The following is a 25700-nucleotide window of genomic DNA, read 5'->3' on the forward strand; positions in this document are numbered from 1 at the left end:
CAAGTCTCACAATATCAAGTGTGTGTTCTGCTGAATGATGAATCACGGTTCTCTGTTTGGCAATCTGATGAGCGAGTCTGGCAGATGCCAGGAGAACGTTACCTGCCTGACTGCATTGTGCAACCTGTAGAGTTTTGTGGAGGAGGGATAGTGGTATGGGGCTGTTTTTCAGGGGTTGGGCTATGCTTACTTCCAGTGAAGGGAAATCTTAATGCTTGAGCAATTAGGATTAAAATTAAAAACTTTGGGGAACAATTTGGGGAAGGCCCTTTTCTGCATCTGTGCCCCAGTGCACAAGGCAAGGTCCATAATGGTTGGATGAGGTCGAACATTTTGGGGATGAACTGGAACGGAGATCGTGAGCTAGGCCTTCTCATCCAGAATCAGTGCCCAATCTCACAAATTCTCTACTGGATGAGTTGGCAAGAATTCACACAGAAACACTCCAAAATCTTGTGGAAAGCCTTTCGAAGAGTGAAAACTATTATAGCTGCAAAGGGGGACAAAATCCATTTTAATGTCTTTGTATTTAGAATGCGATGTCATTAAAGTCCATGCTGGTGTAATGATCAGGTGTCCCAAGACTTTTGTTCATATAATGTACATTTAATAATACACTATATTCAATACACTAAACACTTTTAAATAAGAAAGTAACTGCAAGTGAACATTACCAGGGTAAACTTCTAGGTACATGTATGAGAACAGATAGATAGATAGATAGATAGATAGATAGAAATAAATAAATAAATAAATAAATAAATAGATAGAAAGACAGACAAACATAAATAAATAACAGGATAAACTTCTATAGTGGTATATAAGAGAGTGTAGACAATAAATAAATAAACTTTAAGAAGGTAAACTTCTATAGAGGTAAATGGGAGAGTGTAATAAATAAATAAATAAACAAATAAATAAATATGAAAGTAACTATAAATAAACTTTAAGAGGGTAAACTTCTATAGAGGTAAATGGGAGAGTGAAATAAATAAATAAATAAACAAATAAATAAATATGAAAGTAACTATAAATAAACTTTAAGAGGGTAAACTTCTATAGAGGTAAATGGGAGAGTGAAATAAATAAATAAATAAATAATTACATTTGAAGTAATGATAAACAACTTTGAGCAGGTAAAATTCTATAGAGGTACATGGTAGAGCATAGTAAATACAAGTTTGCGTTCACATTTCCACACAAGAGGAAAACAAAATAGAAAGAGAGAATCTGCTTCCACTGCAGTCTGTGAGAGATCGAAACATATATTACATATTAGTTAGCTATAATATAAATAAATTTTCAGATGTTCTAATGTAAATGTTCAGATGTTAAACCATTCTCTTTGTTGTCTTAATGCTTTGGCAATACAAAATGTATTTTTGTCATGCCAATAAAGCTCTTTGAAATGAAAAATTTAATTGAGAAACTTCAACTTTACGGTGTCTCCCTGATTCTCTGTGTTGTGCTGCCCTCTGCTGTCTAGAGTCTCAAGCCGCTCCACTGCACGAGAGAGAGAGAGAGAGCTTGTTGTGGTGTGACGTCGGAGCTGGCAGCAGAGAGGCAGCAGCGGCCACATCCACTACTAACAGCTCTGTAATGACAACATTACTGCCTCAAACCGTCCATGGCCAAGACCAAGAGCCAAGCTGTGAGTATAGGATGAAAAATACAACATAATATCTCGAATAACGTTGAATAACAGGATGTCCTGGAACCGCATCATTATTTGCACTGTCTAAATTAGCCAGTTGCTATCTTCTTCTAGCTAAGCAGCTTAGTGTTTTGGGAGGGGTTTCACTTTAGTAAGTTTTATTCTGTAAATGTAACTCAATTAATTTAAGTGATTTGTTTCGTTTTAGAAGACGAAGGGCACGGTTTTTTTTCCAGCATTCCCAATTTTTTTATGTTATAAAAAAAAAAAAAAATCCGTGCTTTAACATAGTTCATCGTTATTGCATGTAGTAATGTCATTAGTTATATAGAGTGTAATTTTGTTTTAATTACTGTGGTTGTTTTGATATGTACTTTGTCAGCTGACAGACTAAAAACAAACAGCAGTGCAAGTGAACATGCCAGAGGAAGTGACGCAGCAGCGCAGAGTCGGTTAATGATGGATTTGTTTAACTTGTTTAAGGTGTCCGTAGTACAGTCACCTCATGAAACCGCTCTCACTAGAGACGTGTTCACCTGACAAACAACACCATCAAATTCAACCAGCCCTACACAAGCTAATGCAACTAAAAAGGCAACTCTGACAATCTCTACTGCTTTACAGTAGAAGACAAATGCAAACAAATATTGCTTATCATTAGATCGACATGATTATTTCCACAAATTAGCCCATATACAGATTCTAAAGCAGAGGAGTCATACTGTGATAAAACAGCAAAACAGGCTACAAAACTAAAGACATTTTGCGTGTGTATGTTTTTTTTTCTTGGCTGTTACTTTGATTAAAAACAAAATGTCAAAATAAGTTAGCATTTTATGGGTGTTTTAAAATGATTTATTTATTTTTTTTTTGCACAAATTTGCAAAACAAATTTTTAGGACAGTTGTTCCCCTTTACGCTCATGGTAATGGAAAACCTGGAAGAGTCATGGAAATTAATAAAATCTTAAATAGTATCATGTAAATTTCAATATTAAATTATCTAGAATTTTCAGAAATATTTTGTGTCTTTTTAGTATGGAAGCCCATTTCTGCCACATTACTAAAATCCATTGCTAAATAATCATTATGACATAAAAAATAGAAATATGAGATACTAAGTCATGATATAAAAAGTCAAAATTATGACACAGTAAATATCATGCAATGTTAAGTCATTATGACATACCAAGTAGGCTAATTATGACATAAAGTTGTTCTTTTATCTCGTAATTTTGACTTTTTATCTTCTCATAATTGTGGCTTAGTATCTCAAAATTGTATCTTTATATGTTGTAATAATGACATTCTTAAGCATGACCTTATATGGTGGATATGGACTTTCATATTTGGCAGTAAAAATGCTAAATATATTAATTCTAAGATTTAATTATGTAAGCAATAGAAATCGACACAATGATTTTTAAACTACTTATTTAGTATCACAAATTAACTCACTAAAATTTATGGACCAAAAGAAAAGGCCCTGCAAATATTTCCTCAAGATCAATATCCTGCTAATAAATACTAAATTTAATTAGACAAATGCAGCTATACTAGGAAAATGGTGTTACTAATCTGCTTTAGGGTGTTGTTTATGTGACAACGCATTTGATAATGAGCCACAGTACATGCAGGTAATTCGAGCTGCATCTCTTACCTTCAAATGCACTGAATGAAACAGTTACTCAAAGTCATTGTGGCTGTGTGTGTTCTAAACAAGTGTTTACAGTCTAAAAGATATGATCTGACATTTGCAGCTTGTATGTCTCAACATATTAGGCATCTACAGAGACGTTGCCGCTTAGTGTCTCACAAATGTTTAACAGCAATATGCAGACAAGCTAGACATTGTCTGCATATATTATAAGCTGTCATCTGTCTTTTGCTGTGTTTGGTTATGATTAAGAGTTGTTTTTTAAAACATAAAAGCACTTCGTCTAGACCTTTATGTATGTATTTTCCTTGTGAAGGCACTTTATGACCAGGCCTACCAACTCGTTTGTGCTCATGCTTAGCTTGGCAGCCTGTCAACCTTTACTATAATGTTCTCTCATGCATACAGGGCCACTTGCTTTTTAAGTCACCCAATGCTGCCTGTTAAAATGTCATGTCAGGGTATTGTATTTGTTGACTCTATCAAAACTTGACTTCCTAATCTAGTTTTAAATGCGACCTCCAGGTAAGATGTCCATTGTGCGATTAGATTACAACAGGGTACTCTATTTTGATGGCATTGATCCTAAGGGAAGTGGAGGCTTTATTCTGCAGCTTGTAATCGTTATTATTGTTTTAGCCATTGTGTTTATGCCACTCTTATTTCTATTATTAATGTGTTATAAGGCTGTACAGTGCGACCATTTCAGTTGCATCTACGACTGAAAACTACTGTGTGCGACTATGAAAAATATTTAGAAGCACCAGTGCGACTCACCTGATCATCATATTTGCGTTTGCGCTCAGGGGAGCTTCAAAGGTTTCTAGTTGCAACATGTTTTTGCAGCGTTGAGTAATGTATCACAGACATATCTGTTGATTCCTTGAACAAAATGTTAATCATAATCCACTCACCACTCAAAACACCAGTGTTTTGTTCAGTGCTACTGAGTTCTGCAAGCTCACTAATCCTCTCATTATAACAAACAAAGTGGAGACACGGTGTAAATTAGCGATTCATTGTGCTGTGTAGAGAGCTTTGTTGATTATAATGTAACTTTATGAGATCGCGATGAACTAAGGTGAGTAGGGGTTGCACCGACTAATCGACTAGTGGACTTCAATGCTCTGCCATAGAGAGACGCTGCCAGGTAGAATTGATTCACACCAGGCGCGCAGATGGCACTAGGGATGGGGGGGACATGACCCCCCCCCAGATTCATACTGACCCGATCCGTCCCCCTCACTGTCTCTACGAAAGGCAACATCGGTAAACAGAGGATTCATCAGGGTTTCCGCTATGCACATTAGCCTAAGTAGTGGCGGCCCGGCCCGCCGCTCCTTAAACGTGCCCTAAGCGATTTTTGAAAAAAGCTTTTGACCGCAGGCAACTTATCCATGTTGGCTTTTGTTTGAATATGATTGTGTCATCTTCACTTGTTTCCGCGATCGTCGTTGCCATGGTTGCGTGCGTACGTACGTGTGGGGGTAGGAGTTTATATGAATGTATGTCTGAGGGGAACTTGACATTTCGATGGTATTTTTTCTTTTCCTCTTGCCTCTGTATAATGCATATTAAAGTTCATAAGTGCAGCGCTGCTTTGTTTACAGCAGAAACCAAGGAAACGCTTTAAGCGCCACCTGCTGGAGAGAGTGAATCTGCGTCTCATTCAGCTCGTCTGCTGTTTCTGTTTCATGCAGATATTTTTTATGCATAGTTTCACAAAACTGAAGTCAAACCATTCTGTTGTTGCTTCAAATGTCGAAATTATACAATGTAATTTAGATTAAAAACACACACGCAATCGCTCTCACTAATGCATTCATATAAATGTAATCTTTACTGTGCTACTTTATCTGTATCTGATTTAGAACGAGCAGAAATCTGTGAGAAATATAACAACCCAAAGACAAAAGAACTGACAAAAATTAGCTGTTATAGGAGCAATAGCCATGCGGGCAGCGCTGTGCCATAGCTGTGCACAAGCTGTTTGTCACAGCTCCAGACTTATTTGTTCATTAATGACGTCATCAGCAACTAGTCGACTTCGACTCGACTTCCCTTATGAAAATTACTCATGGTTTTATTGTAGTAAAAGTGTAACCATGGTGTATTGATTACCATTTGTATAACCACAGTTTTACTACAAATACCACTACCAAACACCTTTTAATTTGGTTATTGATCAGAAGGTGCTCCTAAAAAGGAAAGTAAGTGCAGAGTAGGGCTGTGCGATATGGACAAAAAAAACTATCGCGATTTCTTTGATCGATATTGCGATTTCGATTTTAATCACGATTTTGACACACACAGACATGCTTTACAGTCATTAATGCATTCAGTGTGTGAACGCTCTGATCCATTAACATGGGCGCGGAAAAAATACGCACCACAGACGGAGTGTGAACCTGGCGTTACGTTTGTATGCCCGCCCGGTCTGTTCTGTTCTCGTGCTCCATTTAGGCGCGCTGCATTCTGATTGGTTCGGATAGCATACTGCGGGAGGTCGGGGGCGCGGAAAATCATGCTATAAAGCGATTTAGAAATCGTGCAAGCTCAAATCGCGATTTTATGACGATTTCGATTAATCGCACAGCCCTAGTGCAGAGCCCTGTAAAAAAGAAGTGATGTTACCTGTTTATAATTGAAGTATCTGTTCAGATAACTGATCCAAACACAAACTACCAGTCAAGTTTCTGATGATCTTATATTCTGACAAACATAATGTCGATGTGTGTATTTCTTTATAAAAACAGTATTTTAATTTAAATCTAATGTTTAAAAACCTTTGGTAAAACATAATTATGACATAAAAATTAGAAATTATGAGATACTAAGTCGTTATGTGATAAAAAGTCAAATTAAATTAAATCCAATTAAATTATGAGATAAAGCTAAATTATGACACAAACAGTTCATTAATCATTAATGACAGTCAAAATTATGACATACAAAGTAATTATGACCTAAAAGTTATATTTTTTATGTCATCATTTAGACTTTTTTAATAATTGTGGCTTAGTATCTCACAATTTTGAGTTTATGTGGAGGAAGTGGCTTTCATATATTTGAGATATTATTTGACAATAAATATTTTGATAATTTAAATACATAAATATATAATTCTAAGAATTAAGATTATTTGGACTGGCTGGTGAACCAAAAATGGCCAAAAAGCATCACAGGATGCACTTTTTGTCACTGCATAATGCAATTTTCATACTATTGATGACTTCAAAAATATTATTCAAAAAGCAATTATTCAGAAATGTTTAAATAAATATAAATAGTAAAATGGTAATAAAAAAGAATTAGAAGGTGTGTGAAAACTGGTGCTGCACTTCTATCTTATTTTAGTACTTTTCACTGAGTGCTGTTTGCGAACAGTTTAAATTCCTTCTACCTTTTAATATGTCATTAAGCTGTGTGTATATGGCATGATTTCTACTTTTTTTCTGTATGTCAAGCTCCTGTTAGCATCCATGTTGTCAGTTACAGGCAGGGGGACAGTCCTCTTTAGTTTCTGTGGTTGAGTGTGTTTGGCAAAGGGGTATTGGAGAAGTGCCTTATGTAGCAGGTGTCTGGAAAGTACCAGGGCTTTACACTAATAACAGAACCTTTTAGAATATGTTTTTTTCTCTCCTCATTTCTCATAGTAAACAAATGAGGAGTGATCAACCTGCTGTGGGGAAACAGGTCTTCCTTTATTTGCATGGCTTTGGGTGTTAAAGCTAAAAACTGCCTTATGTTGATACAGACATAATCTTTTATGTATATAAGAGATATATATGTCTTTAAGACTTAAGTCTCGCAGGCCACTAAACAACATGCTCCTAAATGGATGGTTGAATTATAATTAGTCTTGTCTCTCAGGTTCCTCTTTGTGAAGTCATAATTATTATCACACTGATAGTCTAAATATGACACCAAATGTCATATTGCCCCATATAAACATAAAATGGCAGTTACAAGTAAATGAATAAAGAGATAGATTTGCCTAGAAGAAAGAATCCTACTGTACTTGCTTGGAATGGGTGCTGTCAGAATGGGAGTCCATTGTCCAAACAGCTGATAAAAACATAGTAATCCACATCACTCCAGTCCATCAATTAATGTTTTGTGAAGTGAAATGCTGTGTGTTTTTAAGGAACAAATATGTCATTAAGACATTTTTAATGTTGCTTCCAGCAAAAAAATCCGTAATAGTCCTCTGTTCATAATAATGCTTTTTTCAGTGAAAAGGTTGCCGCGTCTGAATCAGGAGAGAAAAATGCACCGATCGAGCACTGCTTACAAGCAAAGACTTTTCAAAAACAGTTCCAAACAAAATGTGTTGGTGGATTTTGATGTGAGAGGACAACAGGGGATAGCCTTTTTTACTGGAGGAAGCATTATTATGGATTACGGACTCGTATTTTGGCCAGAAGCAATGGTTTAAAGTTAAAACGTTTTAATGATGGATCTGTTTAAATTGGCTACTGGTAAGACTGGAGTGAATTGAAACTATCTATGTGTAAAGTTATAAATAAGTAAAAAATGACTGCTCCTTCAAGCTCCTTCAAACGATCACCTCACAAGTTTCGTTGAGGTACAGTACATGTGGTTCGCATCAAAAGTGTGGTTACACTTAACAGTGCCACTTAACCGAAACGTTGGTGCAAAAATGATGTTTTTGTAACTTCAGCAGGGTAAATATTTGCGTTCTCTGCAGCGTAAACAAAGGCAGGTCTGAGTGAATGAATTTGAGTACTCGTAATCCTGGGTGAAAACAAACAGCCCTCCCCTCTGCGGAAGCTCTACTGTACTTTATCAGCTGCTAGTTACTGCCTCCAAGGTGGTTTTGTTCCTCATTGCACTTGCACCCGCATGTCTGAGTCGCTGTCATGTTTGCTCTCTGTGTGTGTTTTGCTCGTTCAGTACGATGCTGCTTCCATCCAGCCTAGCATGGTGGTGTGTTCCTGTGCTTCTTCATCAATGGTAAGGACTCAGCTGAACTCCAACCTTCCTCACTGTCTCAGTATGGAGGTCCGCGGGGGTGAGGCAAGCGTTCAGCCAAAGACGTCTACCATCAAGCCTCCACAATCACGCAAGAAGGAGGACTTCAGCTTTGGCAAAATTTTAGGAGAGGGTTCCTTCTCAACGGTGGGTACAATTTTTGTTTTAGTAGCCTAGACGTCAGAAGATTTAGCAGTAAAATGTTTAATAACTATTTAATAATTAACAATATTTAATTGGGATCAAATTGCCAGTGACAGATATTTTTGGTAGATCGATTTGTTGTAATAGCTCAACACGTTTGAATTGCAGGTTGTGCTTGCAAAGGAACTGGCCACAGGGAAGGAATATGCAAGTAATGGGCATTATTATATTATATTATATATTGTAAATAAATTAAATTAAAAACTAAACTAATGTCAATATGTTTTCCAGTGAAGATTCTAGAGAAGAATCACATCAGGAAAGAGAATAAAGCACACTATGTGATCAGAGAGAAGGATATATTGTCAAGCATAGGTCATCCCTTTTTCGTAAAGCTCTACTTCACATTTCAAGATTCACATAAATTATGTATCCTTTTCAGAGTAAAACTGTGGTGTTGAGCTGTGAAACTGAAATTAAATCAAGTTTGTGTTTGTTAAACTCATTATTACTTTGTCAAAATGTTCTTAACTTCTAATCCATCAGATTTTGCCCTCAGTTATGCAAAGAATGGAGAACTACTTAGATACATTCGCAAAATAGGCTCATTTGATGAGACTTGCACAAGATTCTACACTGCTGAGATAGTTTGTGCACTCGAGTATTTGCACGCAATGGGAATTATTCACAGGTAATTTACACTTTTCACTAACAATATGACTTGAATGGAAATAAATTCGTAATGCATTTTTTCAATATATTTATTTACATTTTTTTTTTTAATTTAGGGACCTTAAGCCAGAGAACATTTTATTGAGCGAAGAGATGCACATTCAAATTACAGATTTCGGGACAGCAAAACAGTTGTCGATGGACAGCGCTCAAAGTAATGAACAGTTATTTCATAGAATTTCTTTGCTCTGGTTGTTGATTGTTCCTAACGACTGTCGTTAACTTCCTTCAACCCCCTTGCAGGTCAGGCATGAAACGTTTGTTATCTATAGATACACTCACAACAGCTCTCAAATAACATAAATATGGGACATTCTATCATTTCTCTTTGTGCACATATATGAGTTGTCAGCGCGGTTACGGTCACTGAAAATATGTAATTCTGTTTGTGCCCACCTGAATCTGCTGTGTGTGTTGGTTAATGTCAAGATTTGTCTTTTCAGCAAGAGCCAATTCTTTTGTTGGCACTGCACAGTACGTTTCTCCAGAGCTGCTGACGGAAAAATCAGCCTGCAAAAGGTTTTATCATTTAATGTGCAATATTGCCAGATTAAGATGTTAATAAATTGCTTTAAAATTGTTTTTCTTTTCTGTGATATTTCTCTTTTAGTTCTGACCTCTGGGCACTGGGTTGCATAATCTACCAGCTGGTGGCCGGATTACCTCCGTTTAGAGCCGGGTAAGTTACTGATCAATTTAGTTAGCTTATTTAGTTAGTTAGTTTAGCTTTAGTTCAATTAAGCATTCAAAACAATGTGGTGATGGTGCTTTGCGCTTCAGCTGGTTGATCACTGTTGTAATCGCAGTTTTAAAAAACATGGTGTGAAATAACAGGAAGTGTTGGCTTTGGTGTTTATGACTTGTTTGTGTAGACAGTACAGAGGGCTTCTGAGGAAACCCCAACCACTGGGTCACATGACCCACTTGCCGTTTTGGTTACATTACAACCAATAACAACCAATCAGCTGATTCAGAGCTCTTTGCTAGTGAGACTACAATCCATTCAGTTGATATTGATTTAGTTCAGTTGGTCATTTACTTTTGTCTTTTAATAGGAATGAGTACTTGATTTTCCAAAAGATAATAAAGCTGGAATATGAATTTCCTGAGAAGTTCTTCCCTAAAGCTAAAGATCTGGTGCAGCGACTGTTGGTAATAATCTTTGTTTCCATTACATATCATCGCTTTCAGTTGCACGACTATGTTGAAGCACACTCATTGTTTTCCTTCTGATTTCAGTCTTTGGACCCTAGAAAGCGGTTAGGATGTGAGGAAATGGGTGGGTTCAATCCACTGAAATGCCACATGTTCTTTGAGACGATCTCATGGGAGAACTTGCCGGTCCAGACCCCACCCAAGCTGACTCCTTACCTACCAGCCATGGCTGAAGATGATGAAGACTACTATGGCAATGTTAGTTAGATTCATCATACCTTTCATGCACAATACTGTGAAAAATTACATATAAAACAGTGTTTTGATTTGTTTGTTGTTGTTTTTTACGTTTTGTATTTTTTTGTTGCTTTTGTTTGTTTTTTTGTGTGTTTTGTTTGGTTGTTTTTGCTATGTTTTTTATTTTGATGTTTTTGTTTGTTTTGTTGGTTGTTTTTGTTGTATTGTGTTTTTTGTTTTGTTTAGTTTTTAAATAGCCTCATATACTATGTTTTAAAGGGGTCATATGATGTTGCTAAAAAGAACATTATTTTGTGTATTTGGTGTAATGAAATGTGTTTATGCGGTTTAAGGTTAAAAAAACACATTATTTTCCACATACTGTACATTATTGTTGCTCCTCTATGCCCCGCCTTTCTGAAACGCGTCAATTTTTACAAAGCGTGATTCTGTGTCCCAGAGCGACGAGACAAAAACATTAAAACCCATTATAAAAGAGTCATTTGTAGCATCCAGTTGGGACATAATTACGGATTATAATGATTGACTTATACTGTCTTGTTACGCGTTGCATCGCGCCGCGTAAACATAAAACCATGTCTGCATTTGTGATTGACTTTAGTAGTAGTGAAGACTTTAGTCTTTGCAACTTTAGGGATCTTATCTATTCACGAACAGCTTGTAACACTCCAAAGAGAAAGGAAAACTTGAAATTGCATCATATGACCCCTTTAAGAAATCAAAATTGACCACTTATTAAACCTATAAAAACTGGGTCCTACATTACGGATACCTTGATCATGTTTCTTTGAAGTCTTGACGAGATCAAAATTGATCTTATTTACTTTCTTAGCACACGTTACTAGTCTTGTGGTGAACAAATATTCCATGCAAATTAATCGACAGAAAAATACTTTGTTTTTCGTAATCTAGTCAAAATCTGAAAATTTGCTTCCCCTCTAGAATGGTGTATCTTCTAATGACGTCAGCTTGACGGCTTGTGCAGAACATCCTTATTCCCTCTCTTCTGACCGTCAGTCTGCTGTGAGCTAGAGATGGCGCTAAAATCAGGGCTGCCATCTATTTTTTCTCATTTAATATTCTTTTTCACTCTGAGATGCAAAGTAAAATCGGCCATGACTTGAGGTTAAATTAAAGTGAAATATTTAAGTGTCTAAGGTCAGTTAAAGGTACAGATTGTGAGCTAGTAAGTGCAGGCTCGCTGGGTCTTCTGTGCTGATTTGCTGTTTTATTTGAATCCCACAGTATGAAGATCTCCTCAGTCAGTTCAAAAGCCTGCAGGTGGTCGCATCCAGCTCATCTCAGATCGTCCCACTGAGATCCTGCAGCAATATTGAGCAGTACATCCATGACCTGGACAGCAACTCCTTTGAGCTGGATCTGCAGTTCTCCAGTGATGAGAAACAGCTTCTGCTGCAGAAGCAAACAAGTGGCAACCCTTGGTATGTTATAAGCTTCATTCAGAAATGTGTTTTCCTGCTCATGAACATTCATTCTGGTTAAATATTCATTTTTCATCCTGTAGTGACAGCGCAGTTTAAACACATTTATTTTGTTATTACACATAGTAATGAAGGGTTGCGTGTGTATGTGCTAATATTGATCTTTTTTATCTCTTGCATTTCCTTTTAGGTTTTTATAGCATGTTGTAAAATGAACTCTTGATCATTATAGTTCTGTTTTCAACAACACAAGTAGCACTAACTGCCAGCTTGTTATTCATTAACATCTGCTATTTTATCTGCTATCTTAAAGGCACCAGTTTGTTGAGAATAACTTGATATATAAAATGGGACCTGTTGACAAACGAAAGGTAACACTTTTTTCTCCCTGGTTCTTATCTTTTATGGTATCTAGAGTAAAAAACAGGTGCATGTTTTTCTTTCCTTTTCTTTTTTTAAAGAGTTGAGTATGAAAACAAATAGCACCCTCTTTTGGCTGCAGTTGGTAATGACAGTAAATGTTTTTGACCTTTCTTGTTTGTCATTTTTCACAGGGACTGTTTGCTCGACGCCGTCAGCTTCTACTGACAGAAGGGCCACATCTATACTATGTGGATCCTGTGAATAAAGTACTAAAGGGGGAAATTCCATGGTCTCCAGAGTTGCGTCCTGAGGCCAAGAATTTCAAGACGTTTTTTGTCCACACGGTAAAAATTATAGTATTTTTTTTTTTAACTTTTGTAGGTTATTATGTTATAGTTATTTGACTAACAATTGCCTTCTCTAAAAGCTTTAGGGATGGTATTAAAGGAATAGTTTACCCAAAAATGAAAATTGACTGAAAATGTATTCACCCTCAGGCCATCCGAGATGAGTTTGTTTCTTCATCGGAAACAGATTTGGAGAAATTTAGCATAACATCACTTGCTCATGAATGGATCCTCTGCAGTTAACGGGTGCCGTCAGTATTGAGAGTCCAGATAGATGATAAAAACATCACAATAATCCACAAGTAATCCACATGACTCCAGTCCATCAATTAACGTCTTTTGTGAAAAGTCACATATTTGTAGGAAACAAATCCATCATTAAGATGTTTTAACTTCAAACTGTCGCTTCCAGCTAAAATATGAGTGCTCTATCCATAATATTGCTTTTTCCAGTGAAAAAGTCGTCCTGTCTGATTTGTTTCTTACAAACACACAGCTTTTCACTTCACAAGATATTAATTGATGGACTGGAGTCATGTTAGAGTGAGTGGCCGGCGGATTTGACGAAAGAGCGTCCGACGGGCTTGTGGCAACCACATGTGGCGACTCCGGGCTGGACTCCGCTTTGTCCACGGTGAAAGCCGATCCGGCGATCCACATCTCTTTGGATCTGAGACTTTAATCTTTGCACCAAGAGCTTGTAACACTCCAAAGAGAAAGGAAAAATCGCATCATATGACCCCTTTAATAAATGCATCATACTGAATGATTACTAAATATAATTTATATGATGTATTAACATGGTGCTCCAAGGTTATATATCCAAATAAAACATGCTAATATCATGGTAGTTCTTGGGACTTTGCTAAATGCTGCTAAATCTTTTCGTTGTTTTCTTGTGTGCAGCCAAACAGGACATATTATCTAATGGATCCCAGTGGTAATGCAGACAAATGGTGTAAGAAGATTCAAGAGGTGTGGGGAACAGTATATCACTAATAAGAGAATACTGACATGCCGAGGCATCAGAAGACCACTGCAGTCAAGGCAAGTCTTAGGGGCCTGAGTCCTTCACCATTCAACTACCAATCAGGAAGTCAACTGTGCATTTATGGGACTAGTGCATCAATATTCCTTCTTGAAGAGAAAAGATGTTTTGCTTGCAGTGTTTTTGTCATATTTAGCAGGTGTAATATAAAATCAAAGATCAGTAAAACTCAGCAAATCCACAATTTGTACACTATATATGGGTATATAGATATGTATAGGAAGTATCCCCAAAAGCTTGGGAAAAAACACTCGAATCTGTTGCCTTTTAAAATAATAAAGATAGCTACAGAGGACACTCAAATGCTCCTAGTAAATTTTTAATTGATACAGATATCATTAATATATTTATATTTATTCTCTTAAGTCATGTTGTTCACCTGTATAATATAATATTACATGGAATTATTATCATCAGAAAAACAATCACCTTAGAGCCGTTATATTTAGTATGAAATTTACCCAGCAATGGATTTTTTTGTGGTTTCACATGTGAAACTTGCACTGGGTTCCTTAAATCTGCTGTTTATGTTTGTTTTATATTACATTTTATTTATAAACATTGGTTTAGTTTGAAAATAAGTACTTGATAAGGTACGTTACACAGTATACACTGCAAGCGAGCAGCATTAAGTGTTGCAGCAAAAGCGGATGGCTGTCAACAGTCATGTTTTGTCGTGCCGGGTCACTCTCTTGCAGTGTAAATATGGTGTTATACCTACGGGAATTGAGCTGTGAAGAGAATCGCAACTGTAAATAAGGGCCGTGTTTGCAGATACCGTTTTTGACCACTTTATTGTACATTTAAAAAGATGTTGGTCCAGCACAGACAAACGAAAATGCTGTAACTAAGTGAGAATCAAACACAGAAGTGTGTTTTTCCTCTTATGTTGTGTTTTCTCCCTGCATTTTTTGAGAAATTGTTCAATCGTGTATTTATAATTCGACTAGGTTTGTCAACGAATGTAACTGTGATGTACAGATGATGTATTATTCAGAAAGTAACACAGTGTTACTGCATTTGCACCTTGTATAATTTTATTCTTATATAAGATTATTTGCTGGCAGTGGTTCAGCCTGTAGTACCTAATATTATTTATATTCTAATATTCAGAGATTTTAATTGACTTATGTTCAGGGGCCACGTGTTGTAAATATTGAAATGTAAAGCCTTTGAATGTGAATGATCGCTGTAATATTTTGCGAGATTTTTTTTGTGTCCTAATCAGGTCACTTAAATTATATCAGATTCAATGTTTATGCCCTTGGGTTTCTGCGCACCTTTAATGGTACTGAAGAATGTCTAGGAGAAAATCATGTTGAGGCTCATAATAAAAGTGTATATGAAGAGTAACATCTTTCTGCTTGTGTTTCGGACAGAGTGTTGGTAGCATGTGCAAGACAGCAATGCTAAGACAACAGCTCCCTATAGACTTCCCCTGACTTTTACATTTGGCTCTCTCATGCATGCTGGCTGTTTACATTTCTCAACATCTTGCAGCGCTGAAATGGGGTCATACTGATTGAACTCACCATTCAGCTTTCCAGATCTTAAACATATACAGTAAGAGAATGCCCACAGGCTTGCCTACACAGAAAAACAACAGCTATGAGAAACACATCTCACTTTATACAGTAGCAATAGCAGGACCATCAAGTGATGATAAATGCCTGCTATTCACTGTACTGTCATTTGTATTATCAGTCTTCACATGGCTCACTCAAATAGTCTTCATTCCATACTTACTGCACATGAGAACACAATCATGCACACTCTCAAAGCACTGATGCAGATAAATGATCTGATTAAACCATAGAAATATGACCTAGATAACTATACTTAGCTAAGCCATTGAAATATGAACTGTTCTGTGTTCTACTTGTGTTTATCAAACTAATCCATTGATATATTAACTGTTATTTAGTGTTTATCTGATTAAATCAAAGAAATACTTCCTATATCATTATGGAAGCCTGTTTTCACAGAATAAGAAAAAAAAGCTTTTGTAAATCATAATTATGACATAAAAAGTAAAAATTACCTAGTCAGGGTTCTTAGATGAAAACTCATAAATATAAGTCATAATTCAAGTCATGATTATGAGAAGAAAAGGCAGAATGTAATAAATTCAACTTTCAATTGTCATAATTTTTTTATCTTTTATCAATTATGACTTTGTATGTTTTAATTGGATTTTTATATAACAGCTTTAATCTGATAATTATGACTTAGTAGCTCATAATTCATTTTTATTTTTGTCATATTTGACCTTTTATCTAATAGTAATTTATAATTATGTTTTTTTTTTATCTCATAATTGACTTTTTTTCTTATAATTTTGACTTTATCTCACAAATTTTCATAATTATGCACTGGTCATTTTCTGCCAGGACATAATCTGTTAAGTTTACAGATATTTTCTTTAACCCTAAAACACAATGCACTTTTCCTTTCTATGTCATGATTTATATTTATCATTGATATATTTTATTATTTCAACTGTTTATCATAATTATGACTCTGTATCTAATAATTTTGACTTTTTATGTCCTAATTTGCTTTTTGTCTCATCATTACGGCTTTTTATATCATAATTCCTTTTTTTTGTCATAATCACGTTACGTGTAATTATGATTTACCAAAGCATGATTTCCCCTTATATCTTTCTTTCTTTTTATTTATTTATATAGCACATGTAATGCAGCTACTGTTGCCCAAAGTGCTTCACACTTCACATAATGCAATTTGACAAGCGTTCATCTGACTGAAATACTGATTGAAATACTCTTTTATAAGTGTTTGACAGACTTTTTTTTTTCATAGAGGCCTTCATCATGTGGCTGTTTTAAATACCGAAACAACAGTGACGTCCTTTCTGCTTTTTATTATTGTAATAATTACATAATTTCTTAGAAATAGAAAATAAGAAGAATGAGGACAAAGAAAAAAAGAAAGAAAATCCTGTAGGGAATAAAAAGTCTTAAATAAAAAAAAATCGAGCTGCCTAGATAGGTCATCACCGTTCTTGGGCATCACGGCGCGGGCAGCGTGTTTGGCTGCCGAAAGTGTGCGGTCTGGATAGTTAGCCTGTGTGTTTGGAGACACAGCCTGTGTAGCTGGCTGGAATGGGAGGGCACAGCGACTCTCAAACTCCGCGCACTTCCTGCTCTCGCTCAGTTCTATCAGTAGCGGGAGAGCAGAGGAGGGATGGCGGAGAAGAGCCCTGACCCGAGCGGCTCGAACGCTCGCAGGTGTCTCACTATTTCTCCCGGAGAGAGACTGCTGCCGTCTGGAAGCGGCTTGTCCAAATGGGTTCGTCTGAACGTCGGCGGCACGTACTTTCTCACGACGAGGCAAACGCTGTGCAGAGACCCGAAATCTTTCCTGTACCGCCTGTGCCAGGCCGACCCCGACCTCGACTCTGACAAGGTATTTACACCGCGAGCTCTTCGCTAGCACGACAATGAACACTAACTGCCACTTCGCTTATCTGGACTTTAAACAATTCAGTTAAACTGGAAAATCTCATGACGGGTCTGCGGTGTTTCATTTCGCTATATTGATGTATTTTAAAATTGTAGCTAGACGGCTAACTGGTAAAGTTACTGTGAATGGAGCTCCGCTGACTAGCTTAGCCTAACTGATAACACTTGATGTAGATTGTTCGCCAAATAAAGTCAGCTCTAGACTGTCAGATCTAGTTAATGAGGTGGTTTGCAGTATATTTTGAGTAACTTCTGCTCGTTTAAGCCTTCAATGTTGAAATACGAGAACACCTTTATTAGTACAAACTTGCATGCTAACGTTACATGTCAAGTATTATTTGAAGAACTTATACTAGTGTTGTTCTCATTAAACCTTAAGTATTAAACACTACTAATGCTTGTTCAAGTAAACCTTAAATATGACAAAGATTACTAGCCTTTGTTGGTAACCGATTGTCTGACTGGAAACTAAGTTACTAGGCTATTATCTGATTAAACCATTGACATCTTGGTAACACTTAACAAGACTCAGTTTAAAAGCATAATGATAATAATGAACAATACTTTTACAGCATTTATTAATATTGTTTAATGTCAGCATATGGTACAATTGTATATTTTCACACTAATGGATTTAGGTAGCTAACAATTCATGATAATGTATGTATGACCATTAACCAAGATTATTAAATGCGGTAAAATTTGCTTATTGGTAGTTCATAATATCTAATGCATTGTCTAATGCTAACTATTCTTACTAGTGTTTATTTGAATAAACCAAAGATATATTAACTATTGTGTTAAAATAGTTAAACTGTGCTATACCAACCCAATTAAACTATTTTATTCATGTTTATCAGACTAAACCGTAAATATATTAACTATATTAATGTTACTTATTCTATTAAAAAATAAAATACCTTTGCTAGTGTTTATCTGGAGTAAACAATGAAAACAATTGGGTTGCTGGTCACTTTGTTTATAAATGAGTATTACAAAGTAGCGAAATAATATTTTTGTAATATTTTTATACGTTTTATAATTTACGTTTTGAAGGGAGTCATTCCTGTACTACATTTGTTTAACCTGCCAGCAAAATGGTAAATAACTAAATTAATAAATAACTCTTTTAGTACTCAAAACACACTATAATTGGGAGGAACTGATCCAGGATAGAATTAAACTGGTTTAATTGGTGCTAATATATGTTATGCACCGAGTTTGATTATTTATCATGTCAAACAAGTATATTGGTCTTTTTTAATAAATTGTCTAGTTTCTTTTTTGTGACAGAAGAAGAAATAGGGTTGCCTAGATGCTTTTAAACTTTTAAAGGTCAGTATGCATCATTTATTAGGGCAACGACAGTTGAAAGTCGCTAAAAACAAAGAAATTCTGATGTCCGTCGGAAAAAATATTTCTTATAAATAAAGAAGTGTTACAAACAGAAATTGCGTGATTTAACTTTAAAGTTTTATTTGCCAGTTGCTTTTGTTTGAGTGTAAATTTTGTAAAAATAAAGCTCACTTTTCTGACCTCAGTATTGATCCATGGTAATGCTGTTGTGCTGGAGATGGATCAGCGTCCCTATGGGCTCTGCAGCATGCATGTTAAATGTCAGCCACACCTTGTCTTAACAGACACTTTATTATTTCTTTAAAAACTTTATTTAATTTAAACAAACTATCTGATGAGGTGCAGAGCCATTTAAGCCTGATTGAATAATCCACAGTTGAATAAAATGGTGTTTATTATGCTGAAATCCTTTGAAAACGAGTCTCACGGTACTGACAACACTCTTTCCTTGTCCAGGATGAAACAGGTGCTTATTTGATAGACCGCGATCCCACTTATTTTGGTCCGGTGCTCAACTATCTGAGACACGGGAAGCTGGTGCTGAACCGAGGCCTAGCAGAGGAAGGTATGATGGGAATGCGATCAAGAACTTTAAGATATGTTTGAACATGCTGTTAGATTTCTTCTGTTTTCGCACTGGCAGCTAAATTCAGTTGTAACTTGTTTGTAAGCTCTACATGTTCTTGACATTAAGCTTTTTAGTCTATGATATGTGGTTTTTGATTAAATAATTCATCCGTTTCATCCTTCAGGTGTGCTGGAAGAGGCTGAATTCTACAATATCACTTCATTGATTAAACTGGTCAAAGACAAAATCAGGGAGAGGGATTGTAAGATAGCTCAGGTAAGTCAATTTGGGATTAAGTTATAACTGGGCTGTAATTATTATTTTTTTTTTCAAGATTGTGCTACTTCACATCTAACAAAACAACAAAAGTTCTCAATTATTTTTGAGGTGAATTTTAAGTATATTGTGTAAAATAAGAACAATAGTATGTAAATCCTCAAAATATAGAAAAAGAGTTGTGCTGTAGGGGTATAAGAGTATATATCCACTACATGAAACATGAAAGCTAACTCCTAAATGGGAAAAAAACAAACAATAAATTCCAAAGCACTCAAATGGTTGAAAAAAAATATGTTTTAATGGTTTATTTCTTAAAGGCTTTTTATTTTCAACTACTTGAGTAATTCCCTGTTTTCATAAATCTCATGTGATTTTAAAAAAAAATTAAATTATATCTCATATGTAAATCTACATTATATCGGCCATCGACCATTAAAAAAAAAAAAGAATAAATTTAGCAGAATAAATTTCTGTGTAATTCATTCATTAAGCCATTCTTGCATAAATTGTTCAATATAATTCAATTTAATTGTTGGAATTAAATTTGTGCCAGAATGGTTTCTTTCTTTCCTTCACATATTATTTACACATTTGTTCTGTTTGTGTTTCATGAATGAGGCCCATTGATTTCAAACATATTAACCAGTCAGAAAGATTGCAACCTGGGTGATTCTACAAACCTGTTTTTTTTACATGGGTTCGCCTTTCCAGGTCCTTTCAATATGTTCTTGCAGTATCCCATGACAAATGTGTCCTCTGAAATCTGCCTTCTCAGCTTAATCTGATGACATTTATGGGTCATGTTGCATTAAATCAGAGCTTGTGCTTTGCCTCTTCATATAGTATTATTTTGTCATCTCATAAGTTTTTCCCCTTCCTTCAGCTCCCCGTGAAGCACGTCTACAGAGTCCTACAGTGTCAGGAGGAGGAACTGACACAGATGGTCTCCACTATGTCAGATGGTTGGAAGTTTGAACAGGTGATTAGAAACACTAGAGAGCATTAGGATTACTCTCTTGTTTCAGCTTTTTAGCAAACTGTAGAATTGTATTTGGGGATGCACAGTATACCAGTACCATATCGGTTACTGGCTGATATTAGAGACTTTTCAATTAAATATACACTACTGTCCAAAAGTTTGGGGGGGGGGTTTCTGGGAAAGAAATTGATGAAGAGTGGAGTAATGATGCTGCAAATTAAGCTCTGCATCACAAGAATAAATTACATTTTGAAATATATTTAAATAGAAAAGTTATTTAAAAAAATAATATTTCACAATATTACTATTTTTACTGAATTTTTGATCAAATAAATGCAGCCTTGGTGAGTATAAAAGACTTCTTTAAAAAAAAAAAAAATGTAACAAACCCAAACTATTAAAGGGTAGTGTATCGGCAAATTTTGTATATTTAATTCTTCGTTCCTTTCCTTTATTTTTATATTACCTTTATATTATTTATATTACCTTTGCTGTCGTCTAACTCGCATTTAAAGTTTGTCTTTAAAAATACTTAACACTGTTGAATGTAATCTTTAGCCAATCACAATGGATAGTTGGACAAAATAGTTTCTAATTATACTAAAAGCCATTTATCAGTTGTCATAGCATAGTTGTGTATTTAATTTAATTGAGCTTACAGCTGATTGGTCTGTTAGTGAACATTGTACAATAGCATGCGGCTTCCAGTGTGGACGGACACCAGCCGTTTTAGTCATCAGTTGTGTTCGTTGTAGAATCTTTTTTAAATATGGTGGTTTGGACATCTGTGATCTAAAGCCAGTGGTTTAAATAGGTGCTTCTGCTGCTTTCAGTGGTTAGAAGTTACTTACTGATTCAAATTTGGGCATGCTAATTTTACTATGCTTACGACAGTTTGCAAAACATTTTGTGTTCACCTGATGTTTGAATCAGTGTGCTTTTTCTTTCTCTTAAAACATATGAACCAAACCAGCTCGGGTTTGTACACACTGGCATCCATCTATTGAAAATTCAAAGCAAAAACTGTAGTGAATGGGGATGTTTGCTGTCTTTATGTGGTGTTGAGGTGGCGTTGGCCAATCTATGAAGCGTGCGGTTTAGGGGGGTTTTCCTAAGGTAAGGTAAGGTGTGTGTGCCCTCCTGATCTGCTTTTGGCTTGTCCTGATGTGTTGGCTTGGCAGCAGTAAGGTGACAGAATGCCAGACGTACCTTTGAAAACGCTGTGCATAGAAATTGCTATAGATACAAAGTTGGGTTGTTGTTTCCATCAACATTAGATGTCACCATCCATCATAAGTTGATTATTTTTAAATAGTTAGATTGGAAAATGCTTGCTTTGACCTTAAGTGCCGGCAGCCATATCACCCTGAAGCCCAAGACTGGTTACCCACTGAAGCTAAGCAGGGCTGAGCCTGGTCTGTACCTGGATGGGAGACCTCCTGGGAAAACTAGGTTGCTGCTGGAAGAGGTGTTAGTGAGGCCAGCAGGGGGTGCTCACCCTGTGGTCTGTGTGGGTCCTAACGCCCCAGTATAGTGACGGGGACACTATACTGTCAACAAGCACCGTCCTTCGGATGAGACGTTAATTATAATTCCGGTATCGATTGAACACTATAAAAAAAAAAAAGCCTCATAAAAACTGACAAGAACACCCACAACAGATGTCTGTACCTAAAAACTTCTGTAAAAATGAATTTTCCAAGTCTATGAAACCTCCTCCTATAAAACTATATAATATTTAAGAAATACAGCAAAAACAGTAACATTTTGATTTTTTTTTTACTATTTAAAATAACTGTTTTCTATTTGAAATATCAATATATCAAAAATATCAAATATTCTATTTGATTTCAAAGCTGAATTTTTAGCATCATTACTCCAGTCACATGATCCTTCAGAAATCATTCTAATATGCTGATTTGCTGCTCAAAAACATTTATTATTATGTTGAAAACAAATCAGTAGATTTTTTTTCAGGTTTCTTTGATAAATAAAGTTCAGAAGAACAGCATTTATCTGAAATGGAAATCTTTTGTAATTTCTATAATTTCTTTCCCCCCCAAAAAAACAAAATTATACTGACTCCAAGCTTTTGAATGGAATAGTGTATTATGTTATAAAAGCTTTTTATTTCAGATAAATGCTAATTTTTGGATCTTTCTATTCATAGAAAGTTTTTTTTTTCTATTTTTCTTTCTATTCAAATTCAAATAGAAGCAGTTATTTTAAATAGTAAAAATAATTCAAAATGTTACTGTTTTTGCTGTACTTTGGATCAAATAAATGCAGCCTTGGTGAGCAGAAGAGAATTCATAAAAATAAGATTAAAAATCTTAGTTCAAAAACTTTAGACACGTAGTGTAGGCTGATTATACTTATAGATTGAAACAAATGTGCTTCAGCCAGGATAAAGTATAAAACGTGCTCTGAGTTGCTGCAGAAAACAAAAAAATTGAGCAACAACAAAAACTGGATGTTGCTGGAGACAGGCTTATTATTGAAAATGCAAATTCATTCTCTGCACAGCAGGCAGCACTTTTAGAGTGATAAAACTAACGGCTTCCCCAGTAAAGGCTGTAATCAAAGCAGCTCCGCTCATGAACGCTACTTTATCAGATAAAAATGAAAATGTCATCGAAACTTTTCTGAAGAGAGTCGGGTCCTTTCAGAGATACATTCATATAAAACACCTGTGCCACGTTTTGATTTTGAAATGTGCAGTGCTCATGTTTATTCAACGAAATCAAACTCCACAAATAAATCAATGTATGGGAAACACTGGTAATGTATATCGAAATATCAGAAATGTGTTTAAAAAACATATCACTGTTATTGAAAAAAATTATATCGCAATACATATTGATATTGAATTATTGTCCAGCCCTAATTAAATCAAAACAAGAAAACAAATTAGTACAATGTGGCAATGTTTTACTAAAACAAGTGAACACATTCTTAATTCATGGCCACAATTTAACTAAAATGATGGAACAAGTGTATATTATGAAATGTGCTTGTCCTGACTTGTTCAAGTAAAAAGGTTACTTGTCTGGGGATTACTTTTTTAAATTTTTTATTTATTTATTTATTTTTTGCCGTAAATGTAAATTATTCTGAAGCAGTTGTCTCATCAGTGCTCTATCAGGTCTTACTTTAATCAGCATATTTGTGATATTTGCCTTATTGATTTCTATTACACTTTTTAACTTTATGAAGGGCAATATTTTCCTAACCATATTAAATGTACGTGTCATCATTTACGTCAAATTCTTAAATTTTATCAATACATTCAGTTAGAATAAGACGGTTGTTACCATTCAAATGAAATCAGTATCAACAAACTTTTAACTGCAGAGGAAACACAGAAGCTGCATCAAAAGTGCCATTTAGATGTATTTACTCCGACTGTTTAATGAAGATAAGAGGTTCCATAAATTCATTTGCACAGTAAAATTGCAAATGCATAATGTTATAAGATTAATGTTCTACTTTTTTTAACATACAAATATGAAATGTTGGAAAAATACAGTACTTTAAAATATGAATCCAAACCACCAGTAGGTGGCGGCAAGTCACTGTCTTAAGTAAGTCATTGATTCAACCCATTCGTTCAAGCGGCTGATTCATTTAATAAATGTCTTTATGAATGGCTCACTGAATCATTGGCTCACCTGATTCGTTCAAAAATGCTGAATCATTCTGTAATGAAACACTGTTGTGTGTTGCTCTGAGATGTATGACTTTTCTGCTGTGGCTTTGCTTTAGAGCCCGATCGATATGGGTTTTTTGGGGGGCCGATACCGATATTAGGGGGTAAAAAAAGACTGATATCGATATATCGGCCGATGTTCTTTATGTGTAGGCTATATTATAGTACAGTATAGTCAAAAGTTTGGACACACCTTTGTGTGTTCAAAACTTTGACTGGTACTGTATGTACAATACAGTATATAGCCTACATAAACAGAATATATATACATAAACACATTTTTTGCAATGATAACTCAAATGTGATCAAATACTTATAATGATGTGACAAACATAGGCCTATGTAGTGGAGGCAGGGTAGTTAACAATTTAACAAACTTTATTATTCAAAATGAGTCTGACATTAGTGCATTTAACAGTAAACTTCACTTATTATAAATAACTTCTAAAACACAAATAGAACAAAATATTTATAACTTGAATAAAGAAATTAAACAAGGTAACTGTGTAGGGCAAGCAAGCTATACTGAATGCGAACGCAGGAATCGTTAAGCAGAATCGGAATGCACGCGTCTTACCGAATACCCGGTTCTTGGAAATTTGGAACCGGTTCTAAAATGGAACCGGTTTTCTATACCCAACCCTAAAAATTAATAAATAATAATAATTAATTATATTTTTGCACAAATCCTGTGTTGTGTATGTTCTGGTAATCAAATGAACATGCAGAACATGAGGATTCGTATTTAAATAAATCTTTTTGCAGTTTAATATTCACAGACACAGTCTATATATATATTTACTGAACTGTTTTTTATTTATTAATCAAAAATAAGACAAATTCCATGAAATTCCGCGTTATACAGTAAATTCCATTTTTATGACTGGATTCTGCGATTCCGTCCATGTTTTCTGCATCGCGGAAATCATAGGGCCCTACTAATGTAGCAAACTAATATGATAAGCTCATTGTGAGAGTAAAAGACGGGGACATTGTTGTTTATTTACTTAGCATTGAGTCTGTCCAACTAGGTGACAATGTAGCGTTAAATCACCATTCAACTGACTCAAGCCACCACCGCACTGCCGTCTATTGAACTGCAGAAAGATACTAACTTTTCAATCTCTTGCGTTACTGACTGTACTGACAAACTATGCTGACACCGTGTCCGCGCCGCAAGGATGCGACAAAGCGACCGTTGAGAATCACAATATCATAAATAAATACAACTGAACCTAATTTCAGGTACAGAAACTGTAATTAAAAGTTTAAAAACACTGCATAGTTTTCTTTTCATAAATAAAATATAGATTAATCAATTAAAGTTATTAAATATATTCAGTCAAGATCGGTGAATGATTTTCTTTTGTTCTTTGATTAATATTAATGACAGGCAGCGTGTTTATTAGGCTGCTGTCTCTTTAACACCGAACGCACGCAGATCTAAAAATACTGTACGTGTGTTTTCTTTCTCATCTGTTTACGTTCACGTAAGACAAAAACGGCTGTGTTTATGATGATATACTGATG

At 35.4% G+C, this 25700-nt stretch overlaps 2 protein-coding genes across 3 annotated transcripts in view; both read left to right on the forward strand.

Moving 5' to 3' along the window:
* Nucleotides 1-1528: 1528 nt before the first annotated feature.
* Nucleotides 1529-15138, forward strand: pdpk1a (3-phosphoinositide dependent protein kinase 1a). Of its 2 annotated transcripts, XM_016554573.1 has the most exons (15): nt 1529-1651; nt 8228-8452; nt 8618-8660; nt 8741-8878; nt 8996-9140; nt 9238-9335; nt 9625-9700; nt 9792-9860; nt 10237-10333; nt 10421-10594; nt 11537-11617; nt 11840-12036; nt 12350-12407; nt 12591-12743; nt 13653-15138. In XM_016554573.1, the coding sequence occupies exons 1-15, from the start codon at nt 1628-1630 to the stop codon at nt 13743-13745; spliced, it is 1671 nt and encodes a 556-aa protein (XP_016410059.1). In that variant the 5' UTR covers nt 1529-1627; the 3' UTR covers nt 13746-15138. The 2 variants fall into 2 exon arrangements, with proteins under 2 accessions (XP_016410059.1, XP_016410060.1); XM_016554574.1 differs by lacking the exons at nt 1529-1651; nt 11537-11617 and having other exon boundaries at nt 8162-8452.
* A 1633-nt stretch (nt 15139-16771) lies between these two features.
* The window catches only part of LOC107741791 (BTB/POZ domain-containing protein KCTD5-like), a 17319-nt gene continuing 8390 nt past the window's right edge, over nt 16772-25700 (forward strand). The window contains exons 1-4 of the mRNA XM_016554575.1: nt 16772-17223; nt 19092-19200; nt 19388-19479; nt 20366-20461. Of these exons, the coding sequence (XP_016410061.1) occupies nt 17002-17223; nt 19092-19200; nt 19388-19479; nt 20366-20461 (519 nt within the window). The 5' untranslated portion in view covers nt 16772-17001. The remainder of the gene's footprint in view (nt 17224-19091; nt 19201-19387; nt 19480-20365; nt 20462-25700) is intronic.

Source organism: Sinocyclocheilus rhinocerous, unplaced genomic scaffold (assembly GCF_001515625.1).
Source record: "Sinocyclocheilus rhinocerous isolate Xijiao unplaced genomic scaffold, SAMN03320098_v1.1 scaffold676, whole genome shotgun sequence".
In the NCBI taxonomy this organism is placed as follows: Eukaryota; Metazoa; Chordata; class Actinopteri; order Cypriniformes; family Cyprinidae; genus Sinocyclocheilus; species Sinocyclocheilus rhinocerous.